This window comes from Helianthus annuus, chromosome 17 (assembly GCF_002127325.2).
Source record: "Helianthus annuus cultivar XRQ/B chromosome 17, HanXRQr2.0-SUNRISE, whole genome shotgun sequence".
NCBI lineage: Eukaryota > Viridiplantae > Streptophyta > Magnoliopsida > Asterales > Asteraceae > Helianthus > Helianthus annuus.
The window spans coordinates 12,863,743-12,882,174 of NC_035449.2; the positions used below are offsets into that span (position 1 = coordinate 12,863,743).

Genomic DNA, 18,432 nt, shown 5'->3' on the forward strand with positions numbered 1-18,432 from the left:
TGTAGTGTTTTGTAACGGGTGTTCGGGGACCCTAGCTAGCTCAGAAAAGGAAAAAACAATGTCATTGTCAATATTTTTATGTTCCGGGTAAAGTCCGGTTGTTCGGTTGGATACTGATCCGTTAAGGTGCTTAATAAGCATTTAAAGTGTCTTTAATATTATTTTTAGTGACACAATGAATCCCCGACACTTTGGAAAGTGTGTAGTATTATTTTCCCATGTTTTTGCACTTTACTAGTCATATTAAATGCTGAATTGTGCAATTAGAACATGTTTTAGGCACATCCGGTCACTATAACTATCACCTAGTGACGCAGTTCTACAATCCTCACCTCCCTACACTCACTACTAGTGTAGTAAACTATTCCCGGCTCATATTGGCCTTAGAGACAGTGTCTGTCTGGTGCTGGCTATGTCAGCACGTTTACTGGGTTATCCGTTCATTGTGCTACTGTGCTATTGTGCATCAAGTTTGTCACTATAGTTTGTATGTAAATAATGGAGTGACGGTTAATAAAGTATGATGCATGTATATGTATGTATCAGAATTCAAGTAGCAGTTTAACCACAATTGTAAGCAAGCACAGTAATTAAGCATTAATTAAATATTAATTAATTCGTACGGATACCTGATTTGGTGAGGGTTGTCACACGTATTCAATAAGTTTTCAGAAAATGTTGTGTTAAGAGTAAATGCTTGTGATGTGTATCAGGGTTTTTTGGATGCTTCCGTTTTCTTGATCTCCTTCTTGACTTATATGGAGCTCTCTGCTTATCAGGCGGGTCTAGGGTTGTTCACGAGCCGAACCGAACCGATCAGACCTTTGCTCGTGCTCGGTTCGTTTACAAACCGAACTGAACCGAGCATTTTTTAACCAAGCTGAAGTCGAGTGAGCGTCTTTCGATCCGAGCATTTTTCGAACGAACGTCGAGCGAGTATCGAGCGTCGCAGAATACTCAAGGAAAGTGACGATGGGGGTGCTAGTTATTAGAATAAAGTGCGGTTTTCGTCCCTGATGTTTCGTCCAATAGAACACAAGTAAAAATATAACAAACAATAAGGAATACAAAAACACTCAACTAGTTCTATCGAGATTAACTAAGCGGGAAGATAAATCGTCGACCGACCGAAACATACCCTTTTTTTATCGAAAGTTTGAAATTGAATGAACCGATTGAAGCAAAACCCTCACGAGTTGGCGTCTTGGCGAGTGGCGATGGAGAAATCGAATAATGATTGCCAATGGGGGGTTTTGATTAGGTTTTGTACTTCTGAATCGAATGGTGGGTTGAGACTTGAGTACTGATCGACGCTTCACATTTTAGTATTTGAAATTTTGACTCAATTACTTAAATGGTCATTTAAGTATTGAACAATGGACTACTGGTATTGGACTTCAATTCTAATTACTTAAATGAGCTCTATTTGGATTTTGAACCAAACATTGTTAATGTGTGTTTTCTAGTCATTTCATTAAAAATGATACACACACACATATATATTAAAAAATAAATCGAGCCAACCAAGCCGAACCGAACTGAGCGGACCTTTGATCATGCTCGGTTCGTTTACAAACCAAACCGATCCGAACTGAGCGTTTTTTCAATCTTGCTGAATCGAACAAGCAAATTCCAAGCATTTTTAAAGCGAGTAACGAACGAGCGTCGAGCGTCGAGCAATTTGAATAGCCCTAGTAAGGTGGAAATCAGGGATATACATAGATGGATAAGTGTCGTGTTCTATACCTTTGTTTTTCTTCTTCGATATGTATATCTTCTAGTTTTTAAGTTAACATGTTTTATTTTTTAGTGGAATTTTATGTTAAATCTTATTGTATTAAAGTCGGTTAATCTAATAAAAATAATTAAAGTCGGTTAATCTAATAAAAATACAATTAGTTATAAAAAAGATTAACATGCTAAAAAGTAATAAAAATGTTTTTACAAACTATAATAAAGATTTATAACGACAAATTTCTTTTTAATCTCTCTCGTCTGTATGACAAACCCAACACATCCACTCATATCTAGGTGTTTACCATTGGTTAAAGGTTTATGATGTAATATATGGTTTTGGAAAAGGTTCATTGTTTTTGAATGAAGCTAAGGTGTTGTGTGCGTATATTTCCTCCAAACATCAATTGATAACATAGCAAGAATCAGTAATAAAATACCAAATCCAATACGTTTATTTGGATTATTTGCTGTTATTATTTGTGAAGCACAGATTCTATCCATTGAAAAGGTGGAGTGTTGTAAGGTGGGGTGAATTGATCTGGTTATTTACAAGGTCTTTATGACCGCTACCTCCATCATCAACATCATTCTCCTCTGCTGAAGTAACCTGTAAGTCAAAGATGTACCAAATTTGGTTACTTACGTTTTCCTATTTCATTCCAGCTTCAGATTTAACCATACTTTTAACATATAAAAAGCAAGAAAATAGCAAATATATGAGCTTTTGGTAATCTTCATATAAAAAACTACAAAATACAGAAAAGGGAACTTGTAAGAAATATATAGGCAAACAAGATCAGGAAAATGATCCTACTTTTTCTATATATATATTAGAACATAGTTGAACAAGGATATTAATTCCCTGGCTTGGATATAACAAGTATATTGTTTCGGCTTAAGATCTTTTTAAAAAAATAACTTGGGAGGTGCTTACCAACGGGGTGGTAGTCCATTGGCAAAGGCAAAGCCTTTAAACACCTTGGCAGGGGAGGTCTTGGGTTCAAGTCCCACAGACGACATGAATAAAGAAATTTGCCGTTCAAAAAAAAAAAAAAAAAAAAAAAAAAACTTGGGAGGTGCTTAGGATTGCTTGTCTAATCATTTATGAGTGAAATAAGCGAATACTGATAAGCAACCTTAACAAGAATCCTCCATAGACTTGGAAGCGAAGCGCCAAGTGCAAAAGCGCACACCGCTTTTCATACCCGAGGCGCAACCAATTATATTATTTTTTCAAAATATGTCATATAGCTAGGTTTCCAGCATCATTCACCCAATATTTACACACAAATAAGCTTTATGTGTTTTCATATTGAGATTACATACTTGTACAACCTGAAAAGGATGTACGAAGCGTTGAAAATAATGAGGCGCCTCAAGAGTCAAGTTTTTGCCAAAAAGGCGCGCCTCAGCTGCGCTTCATGTAAAACTCACGCCTTGTGTAGTCCAAAGCGTTGAGGTCCGCGCTTAGGCACGCTTTTTAAAACCAAGCCTATAGATAGATGCCTAATAGCTAAATATTGTTTGCAATTTTCAAAGGGCACAGGAGTAAGAAACTTACCTGTTTTTTCAATTCTTCTATTTCTTCACTAAGCTTGTTTTCCTGTTCTCACAAATATAAAACTAGATTAGCTTCGTATGACTATACTTTGTCATGCTCTAATCGTTCTTATGCTTTCAAACAAGATAAAGGAATATGGTCTCACGTGTTGGAATAAAAAAACTTTAAAAAGAAAATTGTGGCACCAAAGTGAAATATTCTTTTAATGACCTTGCAAACTTTTTTTTTTTTTGAAGACGCTTTATTTAATAAAAAAAAGTTTTGTTCGGATGGTAATTTTGGCTTTTGATTTTTAGAAAAATAGGCATCAAAAAAGTAAGCTACTCAAACTAGCATTATATAAGCACAAAATATGAAGAGCAAAATTACTGAAATCACTCTCACAATTATCAGGTACCTAGAGCCAATCAAGAAATCCACCTGAAGGGCGGTACTGAAGGGCGAGGCCAGGCGAGTGTTTTTTATTCTAATTTTCATTTTAAATGTAACAATTGGGTAAAAACAACAAAAAAATGTAATGTTTTAATACTAAAAGAACTGATATATATATTGTTTTCTACACTGTTTAATTTCTTTCATATAGACTTTATATTATATAGATTATTTTACTGACAATAATAATAATTAATAATAAGCTAAAGCATTTTTTTATAAATGAATTGATTTGGTATTAAAAAACAAAATGATGAAAAATAGAAGTTAAAAGTAGTAATGATGTATAACAATTTGTGAGGATATTTGTAGGGTTGAAGAGAAAAAGGGTGTTGAAGAACTTGTGAAAACATGATGTGACAAATGCATTAGGAGCTTTGGGAGTGTTTTTAACCTTTTGCATTGGAGATGGTCTAATATATTTTCATGGATATGCTTTTTTTATAGGGGTAATCACGAGAATAGCCATTGAATGGTCAACTTTTAAAAAATGGCCAACTGAAACGGCTCCACGAGCCTTTTCATGAGTTCCAACACGACTTAAAAGAGCTTTCCTCAGCAACCACTCACCTTTTGACACGTGTGCAACTGCAACTGTATATGCTTCAAGAATTCAAGACACGTTTGACATGACACCTCTGTTCAGTCCCTCTCTCTCTCTTCACCTGTCTCTGCTTCCATCATCACATCATATCTTGTTTTTCTTCTTGAATTGAACCTGCAGGTCTTTCTTCTGTGTGTATGTATATACATATATACATATCTTCTTCTTCTTCCCCAAGCACCACCACCACCCTCACCGAGCACAACCACCCTGCAACCAACCACCACCCTCACCGAGCACCACCACCCTCCACCCACCACAACCACCACCGTAAACCACCACCACCCTCACCGTAAACCACCCTGCAACCAACCACCACCCTCACCGAGCACCACCACCCACCACAACCACCACCGTAAACCACCACCACCCTCATCGAGCACCACCACCCTGCAACCAACCACCACCCTCACTGAGCACCTCCACCCTCCACCCACCACAACCACCACCGTAAAAATGGCCAACTTTTCATGTGGTTTTGAAAATGAACATAATGTGAGTTTCACGATGAAGATGATCGGAGATGGTGTGCCGGCTGTGATAGAAAGGGTGCGACTCGGTGGTGGTGAAGGGTAAAAATGGAGACATTGTGAACGGAGACATTGTGATAAATGAGAAGTGAGAAATATGAACTGAGAAATGTATGTGTTGTTATTATTTTGGAGGTTTCCGGCGACAAGCGGCCATGAGAGAGATAATATAGATATAGAGAGAGAATGTATGGTTGAGAGAGAGAGAGATGAGAGTGATAAAAGACGAGAGGAGTGAGGTGTCGCCATGTGACAAAAAAGAGGAGAGAGAAAGGGTGCCGCCACGTGTCAAAAGGCGAGTGGTTGCTGAGGAAAGCTCTTTTAAGCCGTGTCAGAATTCGTGAAAAGGCTCGTGGAGCCGTTTCAGTTGGCCATTTTTGAAAAGTTGACCATTCAATGGCTATTCTCGTGATTACCCCTTTTTATATCAATCTATACTTTGCGTAACTGACAGCTGCAGCTAATTGAAGCAAGCTAATTTTGCCAGCCATTCCTCAGCCTTAACATATAGCAGGCTCGTGTGGACAACAGTCTAAAATCTAAGTCATTTATTGAGATATTAATGATTTTTTCTGCAAATGGAAATCACGTTGGAAGGTTACAGTTGAAGTGATAAGACTATCTCCAATGCTAAATGCGCCCTTAGGTGTCCTTAGCTGCCACATCAACTGCCACGTAATATCCTTACAAATCTTTAAAAACCTCAATTTCATCTCCAACCCTACAAATATCCTTACTCTTCTTAATTTTCACCTCATCACCTATTCATTACACACAATATGTCAATATTTAAATAAAACATTTCTTTTTCTTACTTTGGGCCCACCTTATCACATGAACCGAGGCAAACACATGCCCTTGTGGAAGGGCATCTCACCTAAGGGCATGCTATGATGGATGACCTCCAATGGTAAGGATCTCTAAGGGCATTCAAGGGCATGATCTCAAAGGGTCCATTGGAGATAGTCTAATAGTTTAGTAGTAAAGCCTAGGGTATCAGCACAGTGAATAACAAGCTAGGATCATAACCGTATATTGTTTTAACTTTTCATAATCTAAACTATCAACAGTCAACAATAGACATAAAATGCAGCAGTCAAAATGTTGCATTATATTGAGAGGTTGCACAGTGGATAACAAGCTAGGATCATAGCTCTATATTGTTTTCACTTTCCATAATCTAAACTATCAACAGTCAACAATAGACATAAAATGCAGTAGTCAACTTCAAAATGTTGCATTATATTGCGAGGTTTAGTATGCTATAAATTTTAAGAAGAATATAAAAACGAGCATTTCTCAAGCTTGCTTGTAGGAACTAATCGAGTTTGAGTTGGGTTAGTTTGTTTATTATATTGTTTATGTTGATGTGGATTAAGAGTTGTTATGAGGAGTTCCAGTCTAGTTGGAGTCTAACGAGTTGTCTTGGTTAGAAAGTTATTGTAGCTATAAGGAGTTAGAAGTCTAGTTGGAGTCTAATAAGTTGTCATGGTTAGCAAGTTATTGTAGTATAAGTAGAGGGTTTGGGTCATTGTAATCTGGGGTTTTTGTTCCATGCATTTCAAAAGCTACATGTTTTTTTGTAGACATATATTTTGGGAGTTGGGACGGATCACTTATCCAGGGGTCTAACATACTCATGTATACAAAATTGTGCAACGGACCTCAAGAGTATTATATAGAAAAACCGAACTAGTAGAAGCATACCTTTTCTTTAAGGGTTGATATGTACTCCATCATTAGTTGTGTCTGCATCAAAAACCAAAGTCAATTTATAAACCCTTACCAAAAACCAATTATGTCCTCCTTGTTTAATGACAAACCACCCATCCAGTGGCGGAACTTGACCAAAAGTTCCGAGGGGGCGGAAAGTCATGGGACCCAATTTATATATTGTATAAATATTCAGGCAAAATAATGGGGGGGGGGTGTGTGCACCCCCCACTTTACACTAAGCTCCGCCATTGCACCCATCTAATGTAGATGCTTTTGTAAGTTGTGAAGATAACATGGTACCAGATGGTCTTAAGTGCTTTTGTGTGTGCGTTGGAGTTTTTTGGCCTGGGTGTTGTTATAGGGGAGCATCCCTAGAGCAAAAAATAGAATATGAGCACATCACATACAGGACTTTATTCTAATCAGTCTTTATAAGAATATCGCATCTTGTCGAAACCCCAAGGAGAGTCTAGTGTTGTAACTAATCAAACTGGTCAAAGTCACTAGGTGCAAAGGGCCCTCCTTGTGCCTACCTTAAGGAACAAGACCCATTGAAAAGTGCACATCCTAGACAAAAAGTGTAATAACAGGGGAATTAAAAGATGCAAAGGTCTCGCCATGTACCCATATGTGAAAAATTCCCAATAAAAATATCCACAATAGAAAGCCAAGTTAGAAAAGATTGATGAATACATGTTGACATCCATTTTCTATAACCGATTGAAGCGACGATTCAATGGTATCTTCCATGAACGATCTTGATCCACTCAAGTATGATGGATATACCAAACACTTGGTCTGATTAACCAATGTGAAGCATTGGAAACAAAAAAGAAATATGTATGTATGATAGTAGTAAAAAATAACTAAGCATTTAGCCTGTTATCAAATGTGATACTTTGAAACCAATGAAGAATATGTAGACAGGAATAAACGAAGCATAGGCCATTATAAATTCAATCGTATCATACATAAAAAGACTAATTGGATAATAAATCTTTCCAATAACCCACTACCTTCAGTACACTAAAACAATTTCAATGAACATGTAGCACAAGCTCAACTACTAGCAGCAAAAGCGCAGAATATCCGTCAACCAAAATCCTAACTTCATATACATATTACCCCAGTGTTGCTTCGTGCAGAATACTTTTGAATCTTTTAGTGAAGCAAATTTCACGAATATACAATGAATACTTATATTAGAACTAAACTTAACCTTACAAGGAGTTTAGAATATTTCTACACCTTCAACATCCATTGACAGGTTAATAGAACCTTAAAAACTTTAAATATACCAACAAAAAGAAGACCACGATGGATGATTTCCCAACATTCTGTAAAAATTAACAGAATGACTAGATGTAACAGTTAAACACAAGTACTATAAAGATTATTAAAAACCGAGATATGCAACAATAAAATAGCTTGGGAACATAATTGAATATAATCACCTTTCTTAATCGTATTTGCGTGAGAGCAGCATCAAGTTCTTGTTCTAGTTGTGTCATGTCATTCACAGAGAGCTCTTCTGCATTACTCTCTTCAGTAAGCCTGTGAAAAGAGTTTAATTACTATTCTGTTTGATACAAACTGGTGGTCCCATTTGCATACCACTATGATCTTGCATTTCGCTATTTGTTCGAACTTGTTACTTATTTATATGTTTTGTGTGTACGAGCTCGTGTAGACTATGTTACCTGTCCACTGTCTGTAGAAGCTCTTTGCATGTTTGGAATCTATTGCACTCCAGGAGAAATTCCTGTTGCGATAATTGCCAATTAGCCCATTAAATCATTAACCCATTACACATATAACATTTTGTTTAGCATGATAACGGCAAAATAGCTCTTCAAAATATTAGTCCTTACTAGATCTTTGAGCGCTCCATTGGTGGTTGTCTCTCCTGTTCCAAGGCAGCTTCTCTGGTATCTAGAAATAATACGATCCATACTGAAACGTAGGTGGTTAGAGAGTATTATATGGTTAGATTGTGCATTAAGATACAAAGTGCACGAATTCAAATATATATCTTCAAGCTGGTCGTATGCATTGATTAGAATATTTGCAAGATTATTACACATTCTGAAATAATTGAGTGCGGGTGATAACGTAATAATGACATACCGAAAGTTTTGTATTTAACCAGACTTAAAACCGATGATATATTGAAACTAATGGAAACATCTCAAATAGATTTCCTTTTACCTTTGCATAGAAAAATGAAAATATGAATAGTGGGTTTGGGGCCCTTGATCGATATTTGACGGCATGCATCATATTGGTCCATATCCATAAAGTTAGGGAATATGACCATTGTATATCAGGTGAATGGGACTATTGCAACACTTGTTACATTCGAATGCGTATTTAAGAGGCTACGAGTTTCAAGCTTCTCTTTAATAACAAGTCGGAATAAAGAAGTATTGATGACCTAGCTAGGTAATCCAACAATATGAGCCCACCTTACATTCCTACAATCTATATCCTTCCACATTTGAATTGTTAAATGATGTCATCAAGTCTCGAGCCAGTATGCTGAATATGAATATGTAGCATCAAAGGGGGTCACTGGGTACGTATTAGCAAACCACTAAGACTCGTCTTTCTCGGGCATTCAGATGGATTCTTTATTATTTCCTCTATATCATCTATCTGCCATCTCAAAAACTAGGACAAAACGACTCCATAACAGACAAGAGTGGCTTTATGTAAAAAAATGTTCCATATGTGATTAGCCATTAAGGCAAGGTTCAGATGGATAAGTTTAATACACAACGAGCAAAGGGCTCGCATATTACCTAGGCGAAAAAAAAAGATTATTATCAAGTGATACATCTTGGAACAACAACTAGAAAATTAGTTACTAATGGGAGGGGCCCTATACAATATATATCGCTAAGTCCCTAACTCTTAGGACTATATGTATCTACTTATCCCTTTGTAATCTCTAAATACCGTGTTGGTTTATTAAATCCATCCACCATAGAAATCCATGTCACACTTCTACTAATCATTAATTTCTTATATGTTCCCATGTTGTTGACTAATGTCAAAGATTAATATGTTTCCATATTGGCATTACTAGAGAGTATGGGATTCGTCTACTGTCAGTAGATCGTGACATCTAACGAGGGCTACGTTCTTGTAAAAGCTGGAGTTAATCCTAATTTACTAAAACAAGTCGGATAATGAAGGGGTTGATCAAGTTAGTTTGAGTTCATTTAGCATTTATATATCTAGTTGTTTGAATTTTTTAAAAAAAAGGGTTTGAATAAGTATGAGTTTGTTGATTGTGTTTATAATTTGATAAAATTCGAGTCTGATAGATATTGCATACGTATTAGTATATTGTAATAGTGTAGGGGGGGTTAGTGTAACTAATACTTCTATAAATAAAGCATTAGTCATTAGTCATTATAGTAAGGGGAGGAGAGATTTTAGGAAGTTGTTAGGCTCTTGCATTAGCATGAGTAGGGCATAGCCCTGGACCACTTCGGTGGCTAGTATTTGTATTATCTTCTTCAGTTTATCAAATATAATTACAGATTTACTTTCATCATCTCCATTAAAATTCTGTTACCTATCATTGGCCCGACCTGCCACTGCTCTACTTCAATCACCTTCTGCTTCAATCAGATCTATCTTCAATTTTCGGTTCTGTGTTTCAGTCGGCTCTCAGATCCAACTTCCGCTTCAACATCGTTCAATTTCTAACTCCAATTCGTTTCAGATCCACTTCAATTTCACCATCTGCTTCAATTTCCGCGTCCACATCGTTCGATTTCTGAATACCATTCATAGATTCCTTATCGGATTTCATTTCCGATTTATTTTCAATCGCTCGTCTCAATTCTCTGTTCCTGTTCATTTCCGATTCAGATTTCTTATTCACCTTCTGATCTATTTTCTGATTCCAATTTCATTTCAATTTCCATTTCAATTATGGTGAATCATAATGCTCGTTTGGATGCTCATGAGCAATTGATTCAGAAACTTCAGGGCGATTTGACCGCTCAGTCTTCGCGTTTGGATTCCATCACGGCGACTCTGGCGACTCTAGAGGCGGATCGTTTGGAGAATTCCGAGTTCCGTAAAATGATGGCGGGTTTTGTACGACAACAGGAGAAGAAGATGGCAGATGACGGGTCATCAGGCTCTGGAATTTTCGATTCCGGTGGTGGATCTCAGGGTCCTTCGCATGGCCTTCCTTATGCGGTGAAGAAGGTGAAACTTCCAGAATTTTGTGCTTTCGATCCACAGGGTTGGATTCAGAAGGCTAATCTGTATTTTGACATCAACCAAACTCCGGACAATCTGCGTCTCCGTCTCGCTCAGTTGAGCATGATTGGGGTTGCTCAACACTGGTTTACGGTGCTTAAACAGGTACATGATTCCCTTACCTGGTCTGATTTTCAATCGGAGTTGTTACAACGTTTCAGTGGTTTGGAAATTCACAATCAGTATGAACAACTAGCCACCATTCAACAATCGGACTCGATTCATGATTATATTGAAGATTTCGAGTATTTGTTGTCCTTGATCCCTCGTTTACCGGAATCTCAGACTTTGGGATATTTTGTTGCCGGCCTGAAGGAGGATGTCAAACAGCGGGTACATTTACATCGTCCAACTTCATTCATTGATGCCATGTCTTTGGCTAAGGATGTTGAATTGATGCTTCGTCCATCGGATTCCTACTCCTTACGGTCTCGTTTTCGGTACTATTCTCATGCTGGACTGTCATGGTCGGATCCCGGGACCGGGCCTCGGCCGTTGGGTACTATGGTGTCCAAATTTATGGGGACTTCTGGTCCTACCAGTGGACATGCCAGCTCTCGCGGTGTTCGTTCTCTATCTCGTACCGAGTGGGAGGAACGCCGGAAGAAAGGACTATGTTACAAGTGTGGACAATCTTATAGCCCTGCTCATAAGAGCCCGGAGGGAAAACTTCAGGTGTTACTCCTCGGGGATGATGAATCAGACGGTATTGAGGGGTTGCATTTTCAGTTGGAGCATACGGACCTTCTTGACCAAGAGAGGATATCTTTCAAGCCTTGAGGACAAGTCTTGTCTTATGGAGGGAGTATTGATAGATATTGCATACGTATTAGTAAATTGTAATAGTGTAAGGGGGGTTAGTGTAACTAATACTTCTATAAATAAGGCATTAGTCATTATAGTAAGGGGAGGAGAGATTTTAGGAAGTTGTTAGGCTCTTGCATTAGCATGAGTAGGGCATAGCTCTGGACCACTTCGGTGGCTAGTATTTGTATTATCTCCTTCAGTTTATCAAATATAATTACAGATTTACTTTCATCATCTCCATTAAAATTCTGTTACCTATCAGAGTCCAAATAGGTTAAGGATTGTCTTTAGTAAATAAATAGATGGTTAAGTGTCAAGACTCAAATAAGAGAACTCAACTTAAAAGACCAGGCTGGTGGTTGAGAAAACCCATTTGATCTATAACCTCCACATTTGTTGCCCATACAGCCAATGTGGGACGAGTCTATTACCTTGGGGTGTTTTCAGTTCGTATGATCAATCAATCAAGGGCCTTTTTTTTCATAAGTAGATTGAGGCCCAACTTATCGCTTGTAGGGTGACCATGAAGCAAAAAGTTACCCCCACGTTTGTGTTGCGAGTTCAAATCCTTTCAAGTGCATATTTAGGTGTAAAAAATGTTTGTAAAAAAAGGTTATGATGTGAATGTAAAACAATATTGATGAGATCTTTGCCACCTTAATTCCAAAAAGTACAAAAGCACCTCCTTAAAATCATAAAACAAAAACATATGTTTCTCAAATTCCTAATAAAATGGGTGATAGGATCAAGGTGCATTCTACATCACCCTCTTATCGTTGTCTTAAATCAGTAAATCTCAATGAGTACAAATAATAGCGTACTTGTCAAGGCCAATAACCTAGAAACCCCGTACCCTTATTACATAAAAAATATAAGCTCCGTACAGAACATATATATAAATTATTCTGAAACATACATTACCAAATGTTTGTATAAAGAAATTGCGAAACGACATCAAATAACATATAAAACGCTGATGAAATTAATTCACCTGTTACTAGTAGTACTGCCGCTAGAAAACTCATAGAGCTTCCCTCTAGCGGAGAAGACGATGACGGCGACATCTGCGTCACAGAGGACGGAAAGATGGCGAGCTTTCTTAAACAACCCTGATCTCCTCTTGGAGAAAGTGACTAACCTGCTGCTCTTGTCTTCGATCCGCTTCATTTCGAGCTTTCTCCGACCCATTCTTCTTTTTCCGGCGATGTGTGTAGTTGAACTAACTTTTCAACTTCCGGTGGTGTCCTCTACCCTATCTCTCTTATCTATATCTATATCATAATATATCTTTATTGTTATTTATTATGTTACCAGTCATAATGTTGGTTAACGAAGGATGTCCACTTGTGGACTATAAGTCTATAACCCTACTTACACCGCCAACTTAAACCAATCCTTTCCACCGTCTATTTTTGACACGTGCTATATTAAAACACAACGCCACATGATGACTAGATTAAATTACATTTTTGTCCCTCTAGATATAGATATTGACACAAGTTAGGGTTTTACTCTTGGTCCCATTTTAGTTTTTTAGTTAAACTAAGATTGCGACCCGCCGTAACGCGAGAATTCTTTAGTTATAACTAAGTCAATATAGGATTCGCACGTTATGTTAAATCTGTCAAACGGGGAAAAAATAAACGATGTAAAAACGCTCACCCACACACGCACGTTGCGTCGTGTTAACTCGCAAAATTTAGAACGAAACGTAAAAACGTTAAACCAAAGACGCACGTTACGATGTGTTAAGTCACAAAATTTAGAACCCAACATAAATCTAAAAATTTGCGGAAAATAAAAACTATAAAGGAACAAAGTTGAAAGTAAAAAAAATTTACGAGAATAGATTACAAAAGATAAAAAGTTTTGGGTTAAAAGTAAAAAAAAAACAAATAGTTTTGGGTTAAAAGAAATTTATAAAATACTTTTGGGTGAGAAGTAAAAAAAAACTATTTTTTTCGGAAAACCCCCAGAGCCAACGTTACGACAACCATATGCATAACCATTTTTTCTTTGAAAACCCCCCAAAGCACACCCCGCGTTGTGGCGGGGCGTAAAACGGTGTGTCAAATAGTACTAATGTCACACAACCGTCATCGACCACCAACACTGACTCGACCTAGGATATGCGTGTTGTGACGAACCTGTCAAACAAGGAAAAATAGAGGTAAAAACGTTGAACCACACATGCACGTTGCGTCATATTAACTCGAAAAATTTAGAACTATACGTAAAACGAAAATTTGCGTAAGATGAAAAGTATAAGTGACAAAAGTTGCGAAGTTAAATTGCAAATAATGAAATTTTTTGGGTTAAAGTTAAAAAACAAATTATGCAGGGTTAAAATTGAAAAAGGTATAAACCTTTTGGTCAAAAGTAAAAAAAAAAATCAACTTTTTTTTTGAAAATCTCACAAAGCACAATGTACAAGTAGTTATGCACAAAAAAACTTGCAAACTTATATATGGAATCATTTTTTTTAATATAATTTTTTCATTCCAATCATCAGGGCAAATTACATAAGGATAGCAGATAGACGAGCAACAAACTGCGCCGCCAAAAGATTTTCACCACCTTCACTATTTTCTTCCTTAGACCATGCGTAGTCAAGCGTTTTTTGGGCGTGTTTTCAAAATCAACGCCCCATCACGCCACCACCTCCGCCCCCATGGGCATTTTTCGACCCAAAATTGCCCATAGCGTTTTAAATACAACGCCGGAGAGAAAGTTGTTTGGCCAATTAGTTGTTTCCATGTTCCATTTGTCCAATTACATTTTTTATGGTTTTTTTAGACAAAATTGCAGAAAACAACCTTTATGTTATACCCAAACTGCACTTCGTACCTTTCACTATAAAATCGGCAAAAACCAACCTTTATGTTCATGTTTTGCTAGAGATTCAACCTTTACCACAAACGTCATTTAATTTCTTCGTTTAATTACGTCACATGTGAGGATATTATGGTCTTTTCAAATCCATATTTGATGCATATTTAAAAAAGCCAACAAAACCCAGATCATCAAAATCCCCCTTTCCCTTTTTTTCCAAAACCTAGATAAACAACATGCTTCCATAAATTCAGATGATTCCACTTAACAATAATACCAAACACAGATCCACTTAACAACATAAATCAACAACAAAAATAAAAATTAACAATAACCTAAACGCCTAAAATTAAACGTTTAAACCTAATTTACCTTCCTGAACTTCTTCACCGGCGGTTCGTTCACCAAACACCTAAGAAAACTTCCACTCAAGCTCCGGTGGTAGAGCCGTCGACGAGCCCCAGTCACCATGCCCTACGTCTTTCACTCGAAAACAGACCCACCACCGTACCAATCGCCATGTTTCATTTTTAACTTTCTTCATTCCTAAAATTGGTTAAGTTACTTGATTGATTACTGAATATCTCTATCTAGTGGACATATATCCACTTGAATTGGAATTTCAGACATGACTTTGTTGGATTAATCTTGGGAACGAAACGCCTTTGAAAAGTGTCTTACCACGAAATTATATTAATCACTAAGATTTGGGATAGAACAAGTAGATGTTCACTCATGGTTTATGGTCTCTCATAGTTTTTAGGGGTGAGAGTGAACACACAGCAGATATTGGGTGTGGATTAAGGAGCCTGAAGGGTGGATTTGGGATTAGAATAGTGGGTTTTAGAAAGTTTCGTTGCCAAAAGTTTTAGTTGATCCAGTTGTGCCTGTGCGCGAACGCGTGAATGGTTATGTCAAGCACAAATATGAAACTCATGTAATTGTTTACCTTTTTTCCCTATTCCAGACTGAGCCTACATTAATTAATAAAAGTAGAGAGATGAGTAGACGGAGGACTCTGGGGAGCGGAGACGAGCATCTTGTTTATTATCTGAAGCAAAAGCACGCCGAGAATCCCAGATTTTTTTTATGCAATTGAATTCCAATCTAATGGAAACTGATAAGAGAGAGAGGGAAAGAGAGAATGGGTAGAGAGTGAGAGAGAATGAGAACTATTAATATATATGTTATTTATAACAAGGATCTGAAATGATAATAATACGCTCACATGCATAGAATGTGAGGGGTCTTTAACTGAGTTTTTAGACGACGTTAGTGGTAAAGGTTGAATCTGTAGCAAAACATGAACGTAAAGGTTGGTTTTTACCAATTTCATAGTGAAAGGTACGAAGTGCAGTTTGGGTATAACATAAAGGTTGTTTTCAAAGAGTTCAAATGTATTGCAAGTTTAAACACAAAAATATAATATATTCTCATCATTGCATCATGTGATGCGCGCATTTTAAAACCAAGATCACAAGCTTAGAAACACCAGCCCTAAGTGGAAATTATCATTTAAAATTAACATAACGAGCTTAGAATTACCCGCCCGAAATTGATTTAGAAATTAATTTCGGGTGGTCCCCGTTTTGGGACTGCTTTTTGAATACTTTATCTCGTTTAGGACGTGGATGTGTATTACAAGATTGTCTGTTTACGAAAGATTCGGTTGTCATTTCCTCTTTGCTCCTGGGGTATATATTTATATACATACTTAGAAGTTTAGGGGAAATGCTGCTGAATCTTTCGTAAACAAATAATCATGTAATACACATTCATATGTGAGATAAAGTATTCAAAAAGTGGGTTTAGCAGCCTACCCTTTAGTTGTCAATGACCATCTCAAAATGTGGATTCCGTAAACCGTAAGTTATGTTTCAGTTGCATGATCATGCCTGTTGATAAAAGTTGGCTTGTCAATCCAAACCGTATATCAAATGAGTACCAGGAAGGACTTAAGTCTTTTATCGAGAGGTGTAAAGAACATATCGACTGCAGAGGCTATGTGCGTGTGCTTCATGTCAAAATACTCTCGTAATACCCTTCATACAAATGAAAAGTCATATGAATGCATATGCCATCTGCCGGACGTACACAGAGTGGACACATCACGGTGAAAGTTTAATTCTTGCGCTATGGATGTAGATGAGATTGCGAAAATTCTTTGTAGTGAGGTTAGTGATAAAAACTACACGAGTGCAAAAATTACAACCATTGGGACTAAGTTTATAATTATTAAACCACTAAGATCAAGTCTACAATAGGGTGAGGGTATTGACACACCCCTACTTTTTGAGTGCACCCCCCCCCCCGAGGTGGCATATAGGGCAATAAGGGGAGTATATAGTGTGAAAGCAATTAATGTGCCAGAAAAAGGGTTTTGATAAGCCTCTCATTGCCCTATGAGAGGCATATAAGGTTGTGGTAGTTGGAGCATTAAACCCTATACGCCTCTCATTGAGCAATGAGAGGCTTATCGGCACGAATTTTGATGAATTTAAGGTATAATTACTGACATGAAAGGAGTTCAGTCTGAAAAAGCGTGAAAGTGACTCATATGACCCTTATCGACCTATACGACCCTTATCGACCTATACGACCCTTATCGACCAAAAATGTTTATTTACCCAAAACATACGGGATTTTTTGTTCCCATTTTTTTCAAACTCGCAAAATTCTGACTGAACTCCTAAAGATTCTTAACTAAAAAATTTGGTTGAGACCGTGAAGCATAAAGATGTCGTTTTGGGGCATTGGTAATATTTTTGGCGAAGATTCGAACCAGTCGTACGTCTCCGAAAGCGTTTGGTTATCCGACGTTGATCGAGGTGAGGAGGAGGTTGTGTCCGTGCCTCGTTGTGATGACGGGGGTGTGCAACCCACGTTACCTGACTTGAACCAGGTGTTTGTAGATGGGGGGGGGGGAACCATCTTACATTGCCCAAAGTTATCCGTGACACGAATACGGGACTTACCATTCGTATACGGAAAACAAACCCAAGTTAGAGTATGAGGAAGGTGCTAAGGAGTATGAGAAAAATGATAACGAAGTCGAAGAAGGTGCTAACGACTTTGAGGAAAATGATAACGATGTCGAGGAATGTGCTAAGGACTTTGAGGAAAATGATAACGAAATCGAGGAAGGTGTAATGCACTTTGAGGAGGATGTTGACGACGACGAACCTGCTAACGAGGAAGGTGTTCACGACGACGAGCGTGCTAACGAGGAACCTGCTAATGAGGAAGGTGCTAATGACTAGAAAAAAACAAAAAAGGTATGACATAACCGTCAATTACGTGTTATTCGTGTTACATAATGTTGATATAATTTTAGAGTGGATAAAATGATTTTGTATACGTGTGATTCGTATGTATATAATTTTTATTAGGTAGGAGAAATCTAGAAAATGTTTAACCCGAACCCGACCCGAAATTGTGTCATACATATTAACCCGATTTCGTTATCATTTTGGTGAAATATTATATATGTTCTGGTGAAATATTTTGTTAAAAATAGATTACTTAGGCTTGTAAATGAACCGAACGAACATGAACGAGGCATGTATACTGATTAAAAATAGAAAATGTATGACATGAAATTTCATACAAACCCTAAAATGTGTCATACATATTAACCCGAACCCGATGTTGAACCCGAGTTTTTTTATTGTTTTTTCGACAAATTAATATATTAATTTCATTTATGAGGATTTCTAATGAACCTTTTTTTGAGGTATTTGGGTCACTTGAAGAATTGAAGAATTGGGTATACAAAAGAGAAGTTGCGAAAGGTTACGTCATTGTCACCCAATGAACGAGGAAAAAAGGCGAAGGTGCGTCAGCAAGGACAGTGAAGATATGGTTGCAATGCGATCGTGGTGGCGAACCCAAAAGTAAAGCATTCGTTCGGCGTTCCGGTAGCAAAAAGGTTG

General features: G+C 37.4%; 1 protein-coding gene across 1 annotated transcript; it reads right to left on the minus strand.

Moving 5' to 3' along the window:
* Window positions 1-2,098: 2,098 nt before the first annotated feature.
* LOC110922036 (agamous-like MADS-box protein AGL27) lies at window positions 2,099-12,930 on the minus strand. Its single transcript, XM_022166364.2, has 7 exons — window positions 12,660-12,930; window positions 8,452-8,533; window positions 8,281-8,342; window positions 8,035-8,134; window positions 6,572-6,613; window positions 3,299-3,340; window positions 2,099-2,344 (listed from the first exon to the last, which is right to left on the minus strand). The coding sequence occupies exons 1-7, from the start codon at window positions 12,854-12,856 to the stop codon at window positions 2,231-2,233; spliced, it is 639 nt and encodes a 212-aa protein (XP_022022056.1). The 5' UTR covers window positions 12,857-12,930; the 3' UTR covers window positions 2,099-2,230.
* Between the last annotated feature and the right edge of the window lie 5,502 nt (window positions 12,931-18,432).